Source organism: Telopea speciosissima, chromosome 2 (assembly GCF_018873765.1).
Source record: "Telopea speciosissima isolate NSW1024214 ecotype Mountain lineage chromosome 2, Tspe_v1, whole genome shotgun sequence".
Taxonomy (NCBI): domain Eukaryota; kingdom Viridiplantae; phylum Streptophyta; class Magnoliopsida; order Proteales; family Proteaceae; genus Telopea; species Telopea speciosissima.
The window spans coordinates 57718554-57738970 of NC_057917.1; the positions used below are offsets into that span (position 1 = coordinate 57718554).

At 39.2% G+C, this 20417-nt stretch overlaps 1 protein-coding gene across 2 annotated transcripts in view; it reads left to right on the forward strand.

Annotated features, from left to right (window-relative positions):
* LOC122653134 (protease Do-like 7) overlaps positions 1-20417 on the forward strand; it is a 137918-nt gene that overhangs the window by 53299 nt on the left and 64202 nt on the right. For both annotated transcript variants that reach the window (XM_043847076.1, XM_043847075.1), the window contains exons 8-12: positions 935-1000; positions 1139-1195; positions 1772-1837; positions 5185-5292; positions 5434-5514. In XM_043847076.1, coding sequence (XP_043703011.1) covers positions 935-1000; positions 1139-1195; positions 1772-1837; positions 5185-5292; positions 5434-5514 — 378 coding nt within the window. The remainder of the gene's footprint in view (positions 1-934; positions 1001-1138; positions 1196-1771; positions 1838-5184; positions 5293-5433; positions 5515-20417) is intronic.

A 20417-nucleotide genomic window follows, 5' to 3' on the forward strand; every position in this document is an offset into this window, starting at 1 on the left:
ATTGAGGGGGGTTTATTAATGGAGGAAGAATTTAATTTAGCTGAAAATTATAACAATTAATAATTAATAATTAATGAAGGGTATTTTTTGGGCTTATTGGTATTGTTGAAGGGTATTTTTGGTATGAAAAGATTTGCCATGACTTTTGAGTTTCTACATTTATAATATAGTATGATATATATATATATATTTATATAAACCTTTTAAATTTCCTAAACTGACTCATTAAAGGACTTCTAATCATACACTGACTTAATAGACTCAAATCAGAACTCCTAAAAGTTATTTAGTATCCTAAATAAACTTAAACACTTAACTACTAATCTCGTGTACTAACTTCAGCCCCACTTTATGGGCTTATAACTTAGACCTATGACAATAAAACCCAAGAAAATAAAAGGCCCAACTTATAATTTAACTACCTGAAGGTTGTTTTCAGCCCATTGGACTGCCACCAGCACCTTGTGGGCCTCCCAAGCTTGCACCTAGGCTTCCATATGGGATCATATTGATCTAACCAGTCTAATGCTAGTCAAAGTTTCCGTATTTTATTGTGATTTATCCTAAATTTCTTATGATTTTAATGACTTTTTTTTATAATTATCCAACACCTGTGTGGATTGTTTCATGCTAACTAAAATATAATTATATGACATATTAATGTAAAATCCTAGAAAATTCAATGCCCCTCACATGTTGATGCACATAGTTTGTTGCTTATCCAAATTCCAGAGATAGAGAAGGCTATTTAATCTCCTCTATTTTGATGAATGCTTTAGTTACTGTGTTTATGATCTGAATTTCACCAAATAATATGTTGGACTTGGATTAACGTGTAATGAGTATCTTATTATTTATTATACGGTAGTAAGTCTTGGTTAAAATTTAGAGGATTTTTCTTGTTTCGTGTGGCATTATTATGTCCACATTGTAGGTGACATTTCTTCATAAAGGATTTGATGAGACACGTCGTCTTGGTCTCCGGAGTGAAATAGAACAGGTACCGAGTTTCTCTTAAGATTCTTTTGTTCTTCATTTCCTTTATAATTGTTTCTTCAACTCTATTTGCTTTGTTATTTTTCTTTTTTTGAGGAAACTAAACAAAGATTTAATTTGCGTGGGCTTGTTGCTTGAGCAGTTGGTCAGGCATGCATCTCCTATTGATGAGACTGGAATGCTTGTTGTTGATTCTGTGGTGAGTGCACTGCCGTTTGATTATTTAACAATTTTTTTTGGAGAATTAAAGGTGATTTGCATTCTCTGAGAAAATAATGAAGCTATTCAGGATGCATTGTTGGTATGGTTTAAGTTGTGTAGCCTCAGTTTTTTGTTCCTTGCAATCATTCAAATGTAGGGCCCCTGCGGAGGGTTCCTTCCAAGACCCATCATGATGGGAGGAGTTACAACTGTCCTACGTGTAATAACACTATGTTGGATTGGGATGAAATCAGCGAGGGCACTGTTTATTACTTTAAATTGGACGCTTTTGCCCCCTTCTAATTTTTTCCTCTTCTGTCCTAGTGCCGCCATGATACCCGCCTTTTACTTTGCTTCCTTTTATGCCACGGTATCTTAGGTCCTTATGCGATATACCAGGGTCAATATGGTGATGCCTGCATGAGCATCTAGGTGCCCCTAGGCACCTGGCCATCACCTAGGCTCTCTGTGGCTACCATATCAACCATTAAGAATGTATATCATGTTACTTAATTCACTGTATAATCTATTTATTCACTTGTCAAATTCCCCAGCATAACATATGTTATTGCAGGTGCCAGGTGGCCCAGCTCATAAGCATTTGGAGCCAGGTGATGTGCTTGTTCGGGTGAATGGAGAGGTAAGTGATATGCAATGGATTTCCCTATTTTGATAATCCATAGCTTGAAGTAGTTGTATCATAATATTTTAAAGCAATTTTATGCTATGTTTATGCTATATATTATTGCATTTTCTTAGAAGTTTACTCTATACAAGGTGGTGAAGGGTTTTTTTTGGTGATATATCCATCTGATCTATTTGGCTTAACTGAGTGAACGCCTGATCTGGGTGACTCACTTGCAATCGTTGCACAGTTTTGGGTCTACTTGATCTTCTTCCAACTGGGGCTGGTAACACTCAGTTCATTGGAAATCAAGATTTGGATGCTGATTCTGTTTCTGATCAGGTTTCTCCTTCCCACCAGGATCTCTCCTGAGACTCTGAATCTGGTAGCTCGGCACCCCAACACCTTTTATTGAATCTCTATGTGATTCCTTGCTTGATAAAGTTTGGATTGTAGATACTTCTTGTGCAAGGGGTTATAGCGGTGTGGCGTTATCCGTTCGAGTGTTTGCTGCTCGTTTTGGTTGCGTGTCCCCCGGCTTGTCGAGTTTGGCTTCTTGCTGTTTTCTATGAATCGGTTTTAATTAGTTATTTCAAAATTGTAGTGTTCTTTGATTTGTCTTTTCTTTTGCTCATATAATTAAGGTTCTTGTCCTTTTTCTTTGTGACCTATTAGTACATCGTTTTCCCTGACTTCTCTGTTATGATCGGCCTTTGCAGGGGTTTCATTGGGCTTATTTTATCATGGCTCTTTGCTTTTGAATCACCTGTCCCATATCAAGGTTTTAAGTATCAGTTGAGTAACAAGAAGAAGAGAATGATTTGGCTTATCGAATAGACAGAGGCCACTGTTTTGTTTATAATCTTAGATCATTACAGATATGGATATAATTCCTAACATAATCAACATGTGCAACATGTGAATAAACTCCATAGCAGGCAAAAACAACAGATAGAGACCCTAGTTAATCAATATATCACCATGAACTAGGGTCTGATCTTCATAAAAAGCAGCATAGGTTGCTGCACACCTTCAACTAGGAACTTCTTGGAGTCTCATAGCCCGTATTAATGGAGAACTGGATATCATCTCTCTCTCTCTCGGTGTGCATCCCTTCTCTGTGCTGGTTATCTGAGCTTTGTATTCTCTGAAGTTGCAATACTAAATAATGTCTAGCATAGTTGTCAAGGCACATAGGTGAACCAAAGCGATCGAGAGGGGTGGGTGGGTTAAAAACCAAGGTGGCACCAACAAGGCGACAAGATGTCATCTAGGCGACCAAGGCCACACCAGAAATCAAGGCGAGAGAAAGGTGACTGGATGCCTGGGCGACGCCTTGACAACTATGATGTCTAGAAAAAGAGGGAAAATAAAAAACCACACTTGGGTGCCTTGTCGCCTAAGCACTTAGGCACCCCTCCACCTTGACCTAGAAAAAGCCTACGATAGAGTCCCTACATATCTAGTCTGGCATATTCTTGAGAAGAGAAGGGTTTCAAGTAAATATGTAGACATAATTAAAGATAAGTATGAAGATGTGGTGGCTAGTGTAAGAATGGTGGGGGGTCAAGGTAGTGAATTCCCAATTACAATGGAGTTACATCAAGGATCAGCCTGAGCCCTTACCAGTTTGTGTTTGTCATGGATGATTGAACCAGAGACATCCAATATGAGGTTCCTTGATGCATTCTTTTCGTTGATGATATTGTGTTGCTGGACGAGACAAAAACAGGGATTAACTCCTAGTTGGAGCTATGGAGATCAACCTTGGAATCAAAAGGTTTTAAAATAAGTAAAACAAAGATGGAGTATATGGCTTGTAACTTTATCCACACAGGGATGGGTAATGAGGTGGTGAATATTGAAGAGAGGGAGATTCCCCAAAGTGATTACTTTAGATATATGGGGTCACAATAAACGAAGAAGGTGACATAGAGGATGATGTTTCATAGAGAGCTAAAGTGGGATGGATGAAGTGGATAGGTGTGTCCGGAGTGTTATGTGATCGACGTATTCCTTTAAAGCTTAAAGGAAAATCCTGTAGGATTGTCGTATGACTGACTATGTTGTGTGGGGCAGAATGTTGGGCAGTTGAGAAGCGTTAAATAGATAAACTAAGTGTTGCAAAGATGAGGATGTTGAGATGGATGTGCAGCAAAAGTAGGAAAGATAAGGAATGACCATATTAGAGCTGATTTGGGAGCTGCCCCGATACAGGATAAGCTCTGTGAAAGTCGTTTTAGGTGGCATGGCCATGTTCATTGGAGGCCTTGGGATGCACCGGTACGGAGGAGTGATATGATTCAGATTGAAGGATCTAAAAGAGCTAGGGGCAGGCCTAAATGATCCTAGGAGAGGTATTGAGAAAAGAATGCATAGTTTAGGCCTTGTCTCAAGTATGACATTGAATAGAGCTGGTTGGAGTGCGAGGATCCATGTAGCCAGCCCCATTTAGGTAGGATACTGCTAAGTTGTTGCCGATGTTGTTGTGCCCTTTTCTCTTTACTATTATTTTTATTATTTTTGTCTTTGTGAGGATCCATGTAGCCGACCCCATTTATTTTGGATAAGGCTGAGTTACTGTTGTTGTTTATGTTATTCATCTCTCTTTTTTTTTTTTTTTTTGTTGTAATTAATATTTATTCACATGGATGAGTCTTCCTTACCTGTTGTTTTTTAGCCTACACAATCTTTGTTTTACATTTTTCTTCTAGAACTTTCTTTATAGTGAAGATTCAGTTCTGGCATTTTGATGTTCAAGATGCCATATCTTAATCTAAACTACTCAAAAAGAATTTTTGAATAATTAGATTTCAAATTGGTTTCAGGTTGATTTTAACTAAATTCGAAACACAAAAATTCAATGCTCATAAAATCCTCAAAAAAAATATTCCATAGGTAATGTCCAATAAGAGTAGAATTATTTTATAATTAGAGATCTTCTAAAATATTTATGAAGGGAATTTATCGGGGAAAAAATGGGGAAATTATATTTATTTTCCTGTCTTATTCTTTACATAAGGAAAATGTGTACAAGTAGGTATAGGATCCATTAATGAATATATACAGTTAATGAATGCAGTGTGGTGTGGTGCCTGGTATATCTAGTGTAATGTGAAGTCATTCTTTTCATTGAACTAGTATTTGACTGGACCCACCCACTCCTTTTTGTTTCATATTTTATTTATTTTTTCCTTTTCTCGATTAATTTTAGCTACTCAGTCCCATTAAAAATAAAAGAACAATGAATTCAAATGATGTTGGTCTCTGTATTTGTCAAGACTTTTGATTTTTGTCTTGGGGTTTATAATTTGGTCGTTTAAGTATATGATCTGTTTTGGGTTTGTGGCATTCTACTGCAGGTCCTTACTCAGTTTCTGAAACTAGAGACTTTACTTGATGATAGTGTTGACAAGAGGATTAATTTGCAGATTGAAAGAGGTGGCACTTCCTTAACTGTAGAGTTAGTGGTAATATTTATTTTTTGATATTCAACTTCTTTGATTGATTGATAATTTTTGATTGATTGATAATTTTGAGTTGCTTATTTTGCTTTAACGTTTAACTGCCACTGATTTAGCGATTTTTTATGTGTATCAATGATGCCTCAGGTTCAAGATTTGCACTCCATAACTCCTAATTATTTCTTAGAAGTAAGCGGTGCAGTGATCCACCCTCTTTCTTACCAACAGGTTGATAATCCTTCTATAGTTTTTTTGGAATAGTAATTGAGGTAGCATTGTATTATGTTTCATGTGTCTTTTGTAAGCAGAAAAACACTTACATACATAAAAACATGTGTGGGTCATATCATTCCCTTTTTTCATTGGAAACCGTTAACAAAAATCCTTTTTGTCTGGTGTTAAAGTATATTGGGTCCAGGGGGAGAAGAGGAAATCTTGATTCACGAGATTCCTCCCCTCCTCCTGTGACTCCTAGTTTGAATATGTATCAGTCAGTCCTATTTCTAATTTGAGTTATTAGTCCTAGTTGTTAGTCCTAGTTCTACTTTGAATTGTTAGTCTTAGTTTTATTGTTATTTTCTTTTTGTAACTTGGAATCCTATCATGATTAGGAATTCCTAATCTGAATAGGAGTTCCCCTTTCTATTGTAATTTCAAGTTATAAAAACAAGCATTGTGAGGGAGACTGTTATATCCGACTGTTCTCTTCTCTTCCCATCTTCTTCTCTCCATCTCTTCTTTCTCCTCTGCTCGGTTTTGGTATTCTTTAAGTGTATTTAGTAACATGGTATCAGAGCACAACCATTAGGTTGTCTGTGATCTGCGACACTGGCTTGAGAGTCTCCTAACAAGTTTTTTTTTAAAGGGTGCAGCACCCTATGCTGCATATTCTGAGAATCATACCCTAGATGAAGTTTTCAAGAGAAAACTAGGGTTCTAATGCTACTACCTGAAGCAAAGGATTGACTGGAGCTTCAATTTATATTACCTACTCGAAAGTTCTCCTGTTGCTTGCGATTCACTTCTGGAATTTTGCTGCTACTTGCGATTCCACAGTGAAGACTTTTTATTTACTCTTCTGGGTTCTGCTGCTGCTTGCGATCCACAGTGAAGTTTTTTTGTTTGCTCCAATCGATTCATCTCATCTATTTTCAGTTGATTACTGGTGGTCAGTTTCCTTGCATCCAGTAGGGTTTTGCATCAGAAGTCAATCCTTGAAGTTCCAGCTTGGTTGGGTTCCAATTGATTGACTTCCATCAATTGAAGCTGCTTCTATTACTGCTGGTTTCTGCTTCTCGCATTGGCTGGAGGTAGAAGACAACCCCCTTTCCCACGATTCTTCTTTCTTTACTTTCATTTTGATTCTTTATTTTTCTTTCCATATAACTACCCCTCCCTCTCTTATTAATTGCATCCTGCCATTAAGATTTTCCCCTTCCACATATACCCTTTACCTATCAAACGTGCTATCCCACTTTCTGGTTTATTTTCTTTATTAAATTGATTTTCATTAATTACAGTTCTGCCACTCCTTCTTTACAACTTCAGATTTATTTCAATTCTGCCATTGCTCTTTATAAATCTTGATTTATCTACTAGTTTGCCATTGCTCCTTATAAATTACACCTATGGCTGATCCTAAACCACCAACGGATACTGTTCAAGTTCAGATTACCACTATTAAACTCTTTGGAGTTTCAAACTATTTATTATGGGCCCAGATCAAGCTTACATACATGCTAAGGGCAAACTGAAATACATTACAGATGATCCTCCTGATCGTGATCCTAAAGATCCTACCACATTCACAGTTCATGAGGAGTGGATGCGTGAAAATTCTATTGTCAAGATATGGCTGTGGAACAGTGTTGAGCTTGCTATTGCCTCAAATGTTATGTTTCATTCCCCTACTAAGGATGTCTGGAATGATTTACGTGAAAGCTTTTCTCAAGAAAGGAACATCTCCCGTATGTATGATCTCTATGAGAATTTATTTAACTTTCAACAAGGAGATAAAACCTTAAATGAGTATTTTGCCAGTTATAAGGGCATGGTTGAAGAACTACAGATACATCAGCCTCTAATCACTAATTGATCATAGTTATCAAGGCGGCAAGGCGACCATGGCATTTGAGGGCCTTCCTAAGCGCCTTGGCGATAGGGCCGCCGCAAGGCATCGCCTTGGCGAACAAGGCGTTCTAGTGTTATTGTTTTTTATATAACCATTTTATAGGCACAAATAGGATATTAATTTTTATAGAATGCTACTGATATACTAAATAAATATGAAAGAATTGAAGTACATAATCAAGGAATTGCAAAATAGCATAATCACAGAATTACAAAATCAGTGAATCACATAATTACAAAATCAATGAATCACATAATTACTTACTCACATAATGACAGAATTACAGACTCGCATAATCACAGAATAAATAGTTACGTAATCACAGATTGCATAACTTATAATAACAGATGCATTTCATAAATTATACTAAGAAATGCTCAATTTACATTGAGTCACAGAAATTACAGCAGCAGCCACTCTGGCAGCAGCCAAAGCCACCTGCCACCACTAGCAGAAGCCAGCCATAGAAGAAGATGGTGGAGGAGAAGAAGAAGCTTTAGACGTTCAGGCAGAAAGAGGGTTTCAGACAAAAGAGGGTTTTCTTGTCCGAAGAAAAAGAAAAGATGAAGAGATGATTTCAAGGAGGAGTGCCGGGGTGCCATTAGATGGAGCCACTCAAGTATCCGAAGAAGCAATAAAAGGAAAAAAAAAAAAAAAAAAAAAAGAAACGAAAAAAAAACCCAGGAACCAGAAGGAGAAGAAGAGGAGGACACCGGAAAAAGAAAAAAGGGGGAACAACTAAATATGAGGAGGCCGGAAGAAGAAGAAGAAAAAAAGAAACAAAAAAATAAAAGCCAGAAACAGAGGAGGAGGAGAAGCAGACGAAGAAGAAGGAAAAAAAAAAAGAGGCGGAGGCAGAAACATACCTGAAAGAATCTACCTGGAGGTTGGAGATGTCACCGCCTCGCCGGACGCTGGTAGAGGTTGAAAATGTCGCCGGTGGAGGTTGAGGCTGGACCGCTAGAGATGGAGATGTCGATGGAGAGTGGAGAGGTTAGAAAGGGTTTAGGTTTAGAAGGAAAAAAGAACAAAAAAAAAGCACAATACTTACTAGGCTGGAGATGTCGCCGTGTCGTCGGACGTCGGTGGAACCTTTTGCGACTGAGAGGGACTGAGGAGTGAGGTCTGAGGAAGTTGCGACGGTCGTGAGTCGCCGCTGCTTCTCTCTCCTTTTCTCATTGACAAATTCTCTTTTTTTTTTTTTTTCTTCTTTTTGGTCAAATGGGTTATGGGTGAGACGGTGAGTCATGAGTGAAATCGATTTAGGTTTTGTTTTGTTTGTTTTTTTAACATATGATTCCATGCTTCTCAGAGCATGGAACCAAAGCCATAAAACCAATAAAATTATGTCAATTAGAATAACTTAAACAACATAAAAGAATTTAAAAAATAGAAATAAAAAAAAGAGCCTAAGGCGATCGCCTAGAAGACTAGGCGTCCTAAGGCGCACAAGGCGACGCCTAGGCGACACCTTAGAGACCAAAGCGCTCGCCTTTGTGACGTAACATAAGGCGTCCAATCGCCTTGACCTTATAATACTGCTTGGACGCCATGGCGTCGCCTAGGCGACACCTTGATAATTATGATCTTGATTAGTTAAGCAACAAAGTGCTGAGTTCCATGTTGTAAAATTTCTTGTTGGATTACACCTTGACTACCAGTTTGTGAAGAGTCAGCTACTCATAGGAGAGAGGGTTCCTTTTCTCAATAAAGTGTTTTCCCGTATTAATCGTCTAGCTAATCCGTCCAAACTTGCCAATGCTCCCAAAGACAACTCAGCCTTTGTTGCCAATCGTGGACGAGGACATGGTCGTGGCCAATTTAGAGGCCGTGGCCGTGGTTCTAATGGATGAGGTACAGGTCCTCAATATGTTGACAAATCTGCCCACCAGTGCACTTATTGTGGCAAACTAAATCATACAGTTGACACTTGTTGGGCCAAGCATGGAAAACCTGATTGGGCGAATGAACTAGCCAATACTACCACCACTGACACTGCTACTGAGAAACCTAACAGTGACATGAACCAGAGTTCAACAACTTCATCGTCTATGTCTCGTGATGATTACAACCAGCTAGTCAAACGCTTCCAACAACTTGAAGCTACATGTGTGTCTTCCTCTACTACCACTCTAGCCATTAAAGGTAATGTTGCATTTTCCCCTTCTTCTACTTCATGGCTTTTTGATTCAGGTGCTTCATGCCACATGACTGGTAAGTTAAGTTTATTTTCTTCCTTTAATTCTGTTCAAACCTCTTCCAATGTTATTCTTGCTGATGGATCCTCTACTACGCATAGTACAAAAACTCGTGAAATCTTGATCGAGATCTCAACCAGGGCGAAACGAAATGATACTTCGATATGAAAAAATACTAAAGCTCGATCGAGATTTCGATATTCTCGTGATATCTCGAGATATTGTTATATCTCGCGAGATATCGAGATTCCCCTTTCAAATCACTTAATATAAAAGACAGAAACACGTTACTCTCGGTAGAAATTCCGACCGAGACTCACAAGGCTGCTCTTTTGTGGTTTTTTCTTCTGTGTTCTTCATTCTTCACCTTCTCTTTGCTGATTTGTTTACCTGCCTTCGAATCTTCGCCGCATCTATGCTGGAAGCACTTGGAGAACACAGTACTTCCTTGCTAATAACTCCAACAATGATTACCTTCAGCATGTTGATGATGCAATTTACATGGCAACTGTGGATGATTATACTCGTTTCTTCTCCCAGACTCTGACGTGGCATTCATATGTCCTACAGTCAGAGAACAATGCACGTCGTCCATCGAACTATGAGTAGGGTCGATCCTAGATGGCGGAGTACTTATTATTAGAATATTTGTAAACATTTGAGTCACTTGATGACTACATGACTTGTATTGGGAATTTGGGATATTGATATCATCTTGTTAAGTTATTGTTATTGACTTATTGTACTTAATATTATAACTTAAGTTATGACTTATGAGTCATTGAATTTATATTTCCAAGTGAATTTACTTGTTTAAATTGCTTATTAGTTATTATGTGACTTATTTCCTCTAGTACTTAAAGTATTAAACAATGTGTATGTGTAATTAACTAAGTTATACATTAGGATTCGACCGTATACTGCCAATTAATGGTGCAAATCCAAAACACTATTTTGGGTGACTATTTCTGCAATTTGGACATTTACATGTGTTTATATAGCCTAAAATAGGGTTTCCATGAAGTTTCAGGCCTTAGCTTGGCCTAAAACCCATCAAAATGACCTATCGAAACCTTGCTGAAAAAGTATAATATTTAGACCGAAATATCCAAAATTTCGGATATTTCGGTCAGCCCGAAATACCAAAACGAAACGAATTTTCGAACTATGCTACTAAGATTACTGGTCATGGTACTGTTTCGCCACCATCATCCATGACTTTCTATCCTGTTCTTCATGTTCCTAAATTACCCTTAAATCTTGTTTCTGTTAGTCAACTTACTAAATCCCTTAACTGCTCTGTAATCTTTTATCCTTCTTATTGTGTTTTTTAGGACCTTCAAACAAGGAAGAAGATTGGTGGAGGGCTTGAGCACAATGGACTATATTATCTAGATGGCACCAGACCTTCTACTGCTGCTACATCTACTACAATACCATCTACCATGCAATGGCATCTACGACTTGGTCACCCATCCTTACCTAAACTTCAATTAATGGTTCCTATTTGCAAGTCCACATCTCACCTTGAATGTGAGGCTTGTGAACTAGGCAAACATCATCGTTCATCCTTTCTTGCCCGTACATTACCTAGAAGTTCATCATTGTTCTCTTTGGTTCATTCTGATATTTGGGGTGCGTCTTGAATTCGTAATAGATTACGATTTTCTTATTTTTTAGTTTTGTGGACGATTATTCTCGGTCCACTTGGGTTTATTTGTTAAAGGATCAGACTCAATTTCTTACTGTCAACTCAATTTGCCACATCCATTCAAATTTTTCGTTCAGATAATGCTTTGGAGTACACTCAATCGGCGATTTCTGATTTTTGCCTCACCCATGGTATTATTCACCAAAGTAGCTGTTCATACACTCCACAACAAAATGGGGTGGCTGAATGCAAAAATCGGCACTTACTCAAAGTTGCCCGTTCTATTATGATCCACATGAATGTCCCCAAACGTTTTTGGTGTGATGCTATTCTTACGGCCTGTTATCTTATTAATCGTATGCCTTCTTCCGTTTTACAAAATAAAATTCCTTTCCTATTCTTCATCCTGATCGTCCTTTGTTTTCTTCTCCACTGCTATATTTTTGGTTGTGTTTGTTTCGTTCACATTCTTCATCCCACCATTGATAAACTATTTCCTCGGTCTATTCAATGTCTTTTTCTTGGTTATTCTCGCACTCATTGAGGGTATAAATGTTTTGATCCCATTTCCAACAAACAATTTATTAGTGCAGATGTCACACTTTTTGAGAATACTCCTTATTTTCCTCCTTCTACTGCCCCATCTATAGTGGACAATGAAGAACCTGTTCCTGTTCCTATTCCTTCATCAATTCAGGTCTATCACCGTCGTCGACGTCACCCACCAACCTTACCTACCACCACTATCCTATACCTACTACCACGGTTCCGCCGCCTATACCCGCTTCTGATACATTACCCCCAACACCTATTCCTACTGCTCCGGTCTTACCTAGTGATACAGCGGATGCCGTTCAGCCCGACACTCAATCTGACTCCAAAGCTGAAGGCTCCATCGACTTACCCATTGCTGTTCGTAAACGTACTTACTCTTATACTGACAAACCTGTTTATCCTATTGAGCAATATGTAACCATTTCTCAACTTCCTTCTCATTATCACCCACTTGCTTCAGCATTATCTACGGACTTTATCCCTCACAACCACCATGTGACATTCTCTCACCCTGGTTGGAAATCTGACATGGACACCGAGATGGATGCATTGTTATCTCGCAGTACCTGGACTCTAGTTTCTTTACTTGCTGGGAAGGATCTTGTTAAGTTTCGGTGGGTTTATACTATCAAATACAATCCCGATGGTTCTGTTGAAAGGCTGAAGGCTCTCCTGGTTGCTAAAGGCTATACTCAAATCTATGGTGTGGATTACTTTGAGACTTTTTCTCTAGTTGCTCGTCTGAACTGTGTTCGGATCCTTATTTCTTTGGCTGTTAATTTTGATTGGCCATTATATCAAATAGATATAAAAAATGCTTTTCTCTACGGTGATCTTCAAAAGGAGGTTTATATGGAGCAACCTCCAGGGTACGTTGCTCAGGGGGAGTCTTCTACCAAAGTTTGGAAACTTCGCAAGGCAATTTATGGATTGAAACAATCTGCAAGAGCATGGTTTGATAAGTTCAGCTCCATTGTTACTAAGGTAGGATTCTCATGATGTTACTCTGACCATTTGTTTTTGTTCGCCGTCAGAATTCTAAAATGGTGGTGATTGTCATCTATGTGGATGACATTATTATATCTGGTAATGATGCTTCTAGCATTGCCCAAGTTAAAGCATATCTTCATCATCATTTTCGGATGAAGGACTTGGGTGTTCTCAAGTATTTTCTTGGTATTGAGGTTTTGCGAAGCAAGAACGGTATTAGCTTGTCTCAGAGGAAATATGTTCTTGACCTTCTGACTGACACTAGAATGCTTGCTTCCAAACCCGCAAATACTCCCATGGATCCTCATCAGGAACTTGGATCCGTTGAGGGTGAGGATTTTTTCAGATGTTCATTGATATAGAAGATTAGTTGGCAAACTTATTTATCTTACAGTTATTCACCCGGATATATCCTTTGCTGTTGAGGTTATTACTTATTAGTCAATTTATGCAGTGTCCAAAGGAAATTCATTGGGATGTTACTTGCCGTGTGTTGCGCTATCTGAAGAGTGCTCCTGATAAAGGTCTTATTTATCGACCTAATCGGAATGCTAATCTGGTTGGGTTCTCCGATGCTGATTGGGCTGGTGCTGATGGTGATAGACGGTCTACCTCTGGTTATTGTACATTTGTGGGTGGAAACTTGTTACTTGGAAAAGCAAGAAACAAACTCCCGTTTCTCGATCCAGTGCTGAAGCCAAATATCGAGCGATGGCACATAGTACTGCTGAGTTGATTGGGTCAAATCCTTACTCCAGGAATTAGGGTTTCCCATCAACTAGCCTATGCAAATGTTTTGTGATAATCAAGCCGCTATTTATATTGCAAGTAATCCTGTTTTCATGAAAGGACAAAGCACATTGAGGTTGATTATCACTTTGTTCGGGATGCTATTATGAAGAAGTTGGTTGTTACTCCTTTTGTCTCTACTACCAATCAACTTGATGATATGTTTACAAAGGCACTGTTTGGATCTGCTTTCCATTGAAGTTGTTTCTAGCTGGGTCTAGGTGATTTATACGCTCCAGCTGGAAGGGGAGTGTTAAAGTATATCAGGTCCAGGGGGAGAAGAGGAAATCTCAATTTCCCGAGATTCCTCCCCTCCTCTTGTGACTCCTAGTTTGAATATGAATTAGTCAGTCCTATTTCTAATTTGAGTTATTAGTCCTAGTTCTACTTTGAATTGTTAGTCTCGGTTTTATTGTTATTTTCCTTTTGTAACTTGGAATCCTATCATGATTAGGAATTCCTAATCTGAATAGGAGTTCCCCTTTCTATTGTAATTTCAAGTTATAAATACAAGCATTGTGAGGGAGACTATTATATCCGACAGTTCTCTCGTCTTCCCATCTTCTTCTCCTCTTCTCGGTTTTGGTATTCTTCAAGTGTATTTAGTAACATTCGGAAAATAAATAAACTTCTTTTTTTCTTTTGTTTTCATAAGCAAATTGGTTTTTAGTTTCACATGGGCTAAAGAAGGGAGAGGGGGGGGTGTAAAATGGTCATTGACTATACAAAATGAATAAACATAGACAGGGAGGAAAGGAATAGGGATACCGGATACGGCACTAATCTCTCCAAAAAGTCAGAACTTGAGAGGTAAACCATCCCTTCTCCTCTCTCTCTCGTTTCCTGTCCTCATTTTCCATGGGATGCCCAAATTAGGTGGTGGTTCTGCAACTAAGACTTTGAGAGAGGGAACCCATCCCCTTTCTCCTTTCCCTCCCTTATCCTCTTCCATCTAACTTCCTTTCTCTTCTATCTCCCATTTCCCATTTGCATTGTAATACGCAAATCGGGAACAGGTCTTGCAATGTAGAGATAAGTTCCCTGTACTCTCCTCCCTTCTCTAATCTTCCTCTTGTCTTCTGTAGTTGTTAAGGTGTTGCTTAGGTGGCAAAGAGGTTTTTGAGTTCCAAGTTGACCGGTCACCAAATTCTTTAGATGCCAAGATTTGAAACCCCAAGGTGGCAATTGGAGAAAAAAATGGAGGGATTTGAAAAAAAGAGAAGGAAATCCAGGGAGAAAAAAAGGGGGGGGGGGAAGGAGGGAGACAGGAGAGGTGAAGGAGAAAGAGAAAGAAAAGGGGGAATAGAAGAAGAGGAATAAGCTCCCTCAGCAGCAATCAGTGCTTCCACCAGTGAGGATAGCAGCGGTGCCGCTGTCATTGCCGCTAACGAATGGTGTAGAAAAAAATGACAATGCAGCTGTGAAAAAGGGGGAAAATAGCAGTAAGCTAGCAACAGCTGCCACCACTGCTGTTGCGGCTACAGTAGCAGCCATAGTACTAAATCTCGTGAAATCTCGGTCGAGATTTCGGAAATTTTGAAAAACTCAACCAGGGCGAAACGAAACAGGACTTCGAATAAAAAAAAGTCAAAATCTCGATCGAGATTGCGACCGTCTCGCGATATCTCGAGATAAAAGCTAAATCTCGCGAGATATCGAGATAAAGGCTAAATCTGCTTTACATAAAAGACCAAAACTCGTCAGTCTCGGTTGAAATTTCAACCAAGACTACACAAGCTCTTCATTTTGTGGTTTTTGCTCATTTCTTCTTCATCCTTTCACTTCTCATTCGAATCTTCGCCGCATCTACGCCGGAACCACTTGGAGAGCACAAGATTCAAACTTCTTAGTACATCTGTGAAGCCTTTCCACTAGTCCAGGTAAAACCATATTCTCAAATTTTTTTTTTTTTTGGAAAATGCATGATCAATACATGTTTGTTTGTAATAAAATTAATATATGTTAGACACCGGAGGTTGATCTACAACTTCACGGTGTCGAATTTTTTTTTTGGTATATATATTATTTTTTTTATTTTTCTACTTCAAAATTTTGATTTTCTTACAACAAAAATCTAAAAATAATAGGGGTTATGTATATTGTATGGTGATCAATTAAATATATGTTAGACACCATTGGCCGATCTACGGCCTCACGGTGTCGAAAATATTTTTCTGCCAATAATTAATTATTTTAATTTTCGGAAATTATAAAAAATATTTAAAAAATAGGAAAAAATGGGAAAAAATATGAGGTTTTTGTTTTAAAACTAATGAAAAATATAAAAGTAAATTGTACATATTTTTTAATTGCTGCCCATTTGCATATCATTTCGGTTTTGTTGTGTTAGGGCAATAATTATTTGAAAACTATTTTAAAAAATGAGAAAAATATGAGGGTTAGGGGAAAATTACTAAATAGCTATAAGTAAATTCTGCATGCTTTTTATTGCTGCCCATTTGCATATAATTTTGGTTTTGTTGTGCTAGACCAATATTTATTTGAAAAATATTTTAAAAAATTGTTTTTAAATATGAGAAAAATATGAGGGTTAGGGGAAAAATACTAAATAGTTATGTACTTGTGTTAGTGTTCTTAAACTAAAAGAATTGATGTGCTTCAGTGATTAATGAATTTTCTTTTATTCATGCAACAGTAAACTAGTCCGATTATGGCGGACCGTGGTAAACGACAGAGCTAGAGGCAGGAGGGGTAGAGGTAGCCGGCCCGGGCCCAGGGGGAGGAGAGAACACCCAGGCGCACTACGGGTGACATTGCATGGTTGCACGACACTCCAATTGATGGGGATAAAAGAAAAACACAATGCAATTACTGTCGCCAGAAGTTTTTGGGAGGTGGTGCCACTAGACTCAAACAAGACCTAGCTTGGAATTCTCCTGAAATGGTCTCATGCCATATGGTCCTTGTTGAGGTATCTAGGGCTGTCATTGAGTACATGAAGGGTGGGAGTAAGAGGAAGGCTCAGAGGGAGAAGGCAAGGGTAGAACTTGAGGATGCAGTGAGGTGTACAACGGGAGGCTATGATGATGATGTTGATCATGGTGATGATGATGATGATGACAGTGATGATCCTGTCTATGTTCCTGATGATATAGAGATTGAGCGAGAGGCTAGGGATTGGAGACGAGCACAGATGATGAGCTGAGCCACTTATCATGAGGATCAGGAGAGATAGAGAGTAGGTGGTAGTGGAGGAGCTGGTACCTCTAGAGTTGGTGCTAGTGGTAGTGGAGGAGCAAGTACATCTAGAGCAGGTGGTAGGCAGCCTGGGTTGCCTAATCCCTTTAGGAGATCACAGAGTACGAGGGTAGCTCTGCCTCCACCACCTCCAGTAGTACCACCACGAGATGACCCAGTACTTCACCAAGCACCTGGTGTTTATAGAAAGAAAGACAACAAGCAACCAAAAATCAAGGGAGCATGGAAAAATCTGAAGGGGATGGTGAAGGAATCTATAGCTAAGTGGATGTTATACAATTCCATCCCAGCAAACACAGCACAAGGCCCCTTTTATCAGACTATGATAGATTCCATTGCTGAGGCTGGCCCAGGATATAAGGGGCCCACCCCACATGAGATCATGAATGTGTATTTGCCCCAACAGAAGAGAGAGCTTCAAGAATATATCAATGAAATGAGGGGGATGTGGGAGAGCTATGGGGTGACCATAATGTATGATGGTTGGACTGGTCCCACAAGAAAGTCCATCATCAACTTTATGGTGTATTGTGATCGGAGGACAGTCTTTCTGAAGTCTGTTGATGCATCCAAGGAGAAAAAAGATGCAAAGTATATCTACAAACTGTTGACGGAAGTGGTAGATGATGTAGAAGTGGGGAACGTTGTCCAAATTGTAATGGACAACGGAAGCAACTACAAGAGTGCCGGTGAGAAATTGTTGCAAAACAGTAAGTACCGGTTGTTTTGGACTCCATGTGCTGCCCATTGTATAGACCTCATGTTGAAGGATATGGGAAAGATCAAATTGGTACAATATGTTGTGGAAAAGGCAAGGCAAATGACCAACTTTGTCTACAACCATGGGTTTGCATTAAACCTCTTGAGGGAGAAGTGTGGGGGTGACTTAGTGAGGCCAGGCATAACTAGATTCGCCACCAACTACATTGCACTCAAGAGTATAGAGACCAAGAAGTCTAGACTTGTATCTATGTTTCCTTTTGACGACTGGTTCAACTAGAATGGGCCTACTACCCATGGTGGTAGGGAAGCACAGGCTACCATTTCATCAAATGACTTTTGGTTAAAGTTGCATAAAGTGGTACAACTTTTGGACCCAGTGGTCAAGGTTTTGCATATAGTTGATTCTGCTCTCAAGTGACCAACCATGCCACATCTATATGCTGCCATAGACTTAATGAATGAAGGTGTTTACAATGTGAATCCACAAGGTAACAAACACTTTCTCAAAATTATCAAGGAGCGCTGGGAAAATCAACTTATGCATCCATTGCATTAGGCTGGTGAGTGTAGTAAGTTAATTTGAAAGATATATTACTAACTATTAAAGCATTGACAATATGTAATGTCAATTTCAGCATATTATTTGAACCCCAAATACCAATACAATCATAGATTTGGGTTGAATAGTAGTCTTATTGAAGCAGTAAAAGAAGTAGTTGCCAAGTTGGAGCCGAATAGTAAATTACAAGCTATATGCAACAATGAGGTGAGTCTTATAAGTTATAATTCATTTGGAATTACTCAATTCAATACTAAATAGTAATGAGTCACTACTAATTTTAAATATTTTCCAAATGATTATAGTTGAAGACTTTTAGGGATGCATTGGGAAGTTTTGGAACCGATGCTGCAGAGCAAGGCCGGACACGTGATGCCGGTACTCATTAGTCATTACTCAATTCAATATCTTATTTTTTAAATTATGTATGTATTGAAACTTTTGAAATGAATATAACATGTCTCTTTTGTTGTAATGCAGCTGAATGGTGGGTGTTGTATGGGGGTTCGGCAGCCAATTTAAGAAAATAGCAATCAAGGTTCTCTCCCAGACATGTTCCGCATCTGGCTGTGAACAGAATTGGAGTATTTTTTCTCTCATCCACTACAAGAGGAGAAATAGATTGGGTTCTGAACATCTATCTGACTTGGTGTATGTGCATTACAATTTAAGGTTGAAGATGCAACACATACGCATGGGACAAGAGGGTATCAGGGAAAATATCGATCTCACCGACATATTCCAGGTGGAGTCAGATGATGAAGATCCTATTGTGGATTGGGTGAGGGATAGAGGTAAGCCAGTGTTAGATCAGCCTGGAGGTAGGCCTGACCCCATGATAGCCGAACATATAGAAGCTGATGTGGATGAGTTCATGGCTGCAGAGGGTGAGGTACACGCACGGGACGCGTCACCCATACCGTTTCAGCCTATTGGTGGCAATGTTGATGAGGAGGAAGAAGATTGGTCCGTGTCCTCTGGTGGCGGTGGTGGGACTCGGACTCAAACTCAGACTCAGACTCAAACTCGTAGAGATGATGATGGTGTTGATGGTAATGGTAATGGTGGAGATGGTAATGATGGAGGTGATGATGGTGGTGATGGTGGTCAAGCATATGAGGGAACTTGAGTCCCGTATGTGGTAGAAGAGCGGTAAGAGGCACTCCGATTCACCGAAGAAACACAGTTTGATCATGCCACACAAGATACAGACCACGGTGCACGTGCCCCCAAACCGGCCACCTCGACCTACTCGAGACAGCGTCGTGGACAGTCCCGTCCTCGTGGTACTAGTAGGCAGGCTGATCTTATGGACATTGATACCTTATCTGGCTCTGTTGGTGGATTGAGTATTGGCGATAGGGACAGTAGATCGAGTGGGCATTTTTGTGCCCCATCTTTTCATATAGAGAGCAGCCATCTCCAGCACAATTAGAGTATAGTTCATCTTATTCACATCCATATGGCGAAGGGCAGTTGACTTGGGGGCCGGGAGCCTATATCTTCTCCATCCATTCCCAGTTTTGAGTATGACTCCCACTCACAGGGATGTAGTGGATCGTCTTTTGTGGATGGCATCTTGTCCTACCCAACCCACCAGCCGTACAGCCCATACTCGTACATGCTCCCAGAAGCGTCATATCATAGTGTATCAGTGGGTAGTACTTCTTCATAGTTTGGTGACCCATATCCCAGGATAGGTTACCTTCAACATGTTGATGATGCAGTTTACATGGCCACTGTGGATGACTACACTCGTTTCTTCTCCCAGACTATGACGTGGCATTCATTTGTCCTATAGTCGGAGAACAATACACGTCGCCTCCATCGGACTATGAGTGGGGTTGATCCTAGACGGCGGAGTAGTTATTATTAGAAAATTTGTAAACATTTGAGTCATTTGATGACTACTTGACTTGTGTTGCACTATTGGGGTTATTGTCATTTTGATATCATCTTCTTAAGTTGTTAACTTGTTATTGACTTAATGTATTTCATATTATGACTTAAGTTATGACTTATGAGTCATTCACTTTATGTTTCCAACTTGCAAGTCAATTTACTTGTTTAAATTGCTTATTAATCATTAATTTATTATGTCCTCTAGTAGTTAAAGTCTTAAACAATTTGTATGTGTAATTAACTAAGTTATTCATTAGGGTTCGACCGTACATTGCCAATCAATGGTGTAAATCCAAAACACTACTTTGGGTGACAATTTTTGCAATTTGAACATTTAAATGTGTTTATATAGCCTAAAATAGGGTTTCCATGAAGTTTCAGGCCTTAACTTGGCCTAAAACCCACCGAAATGAC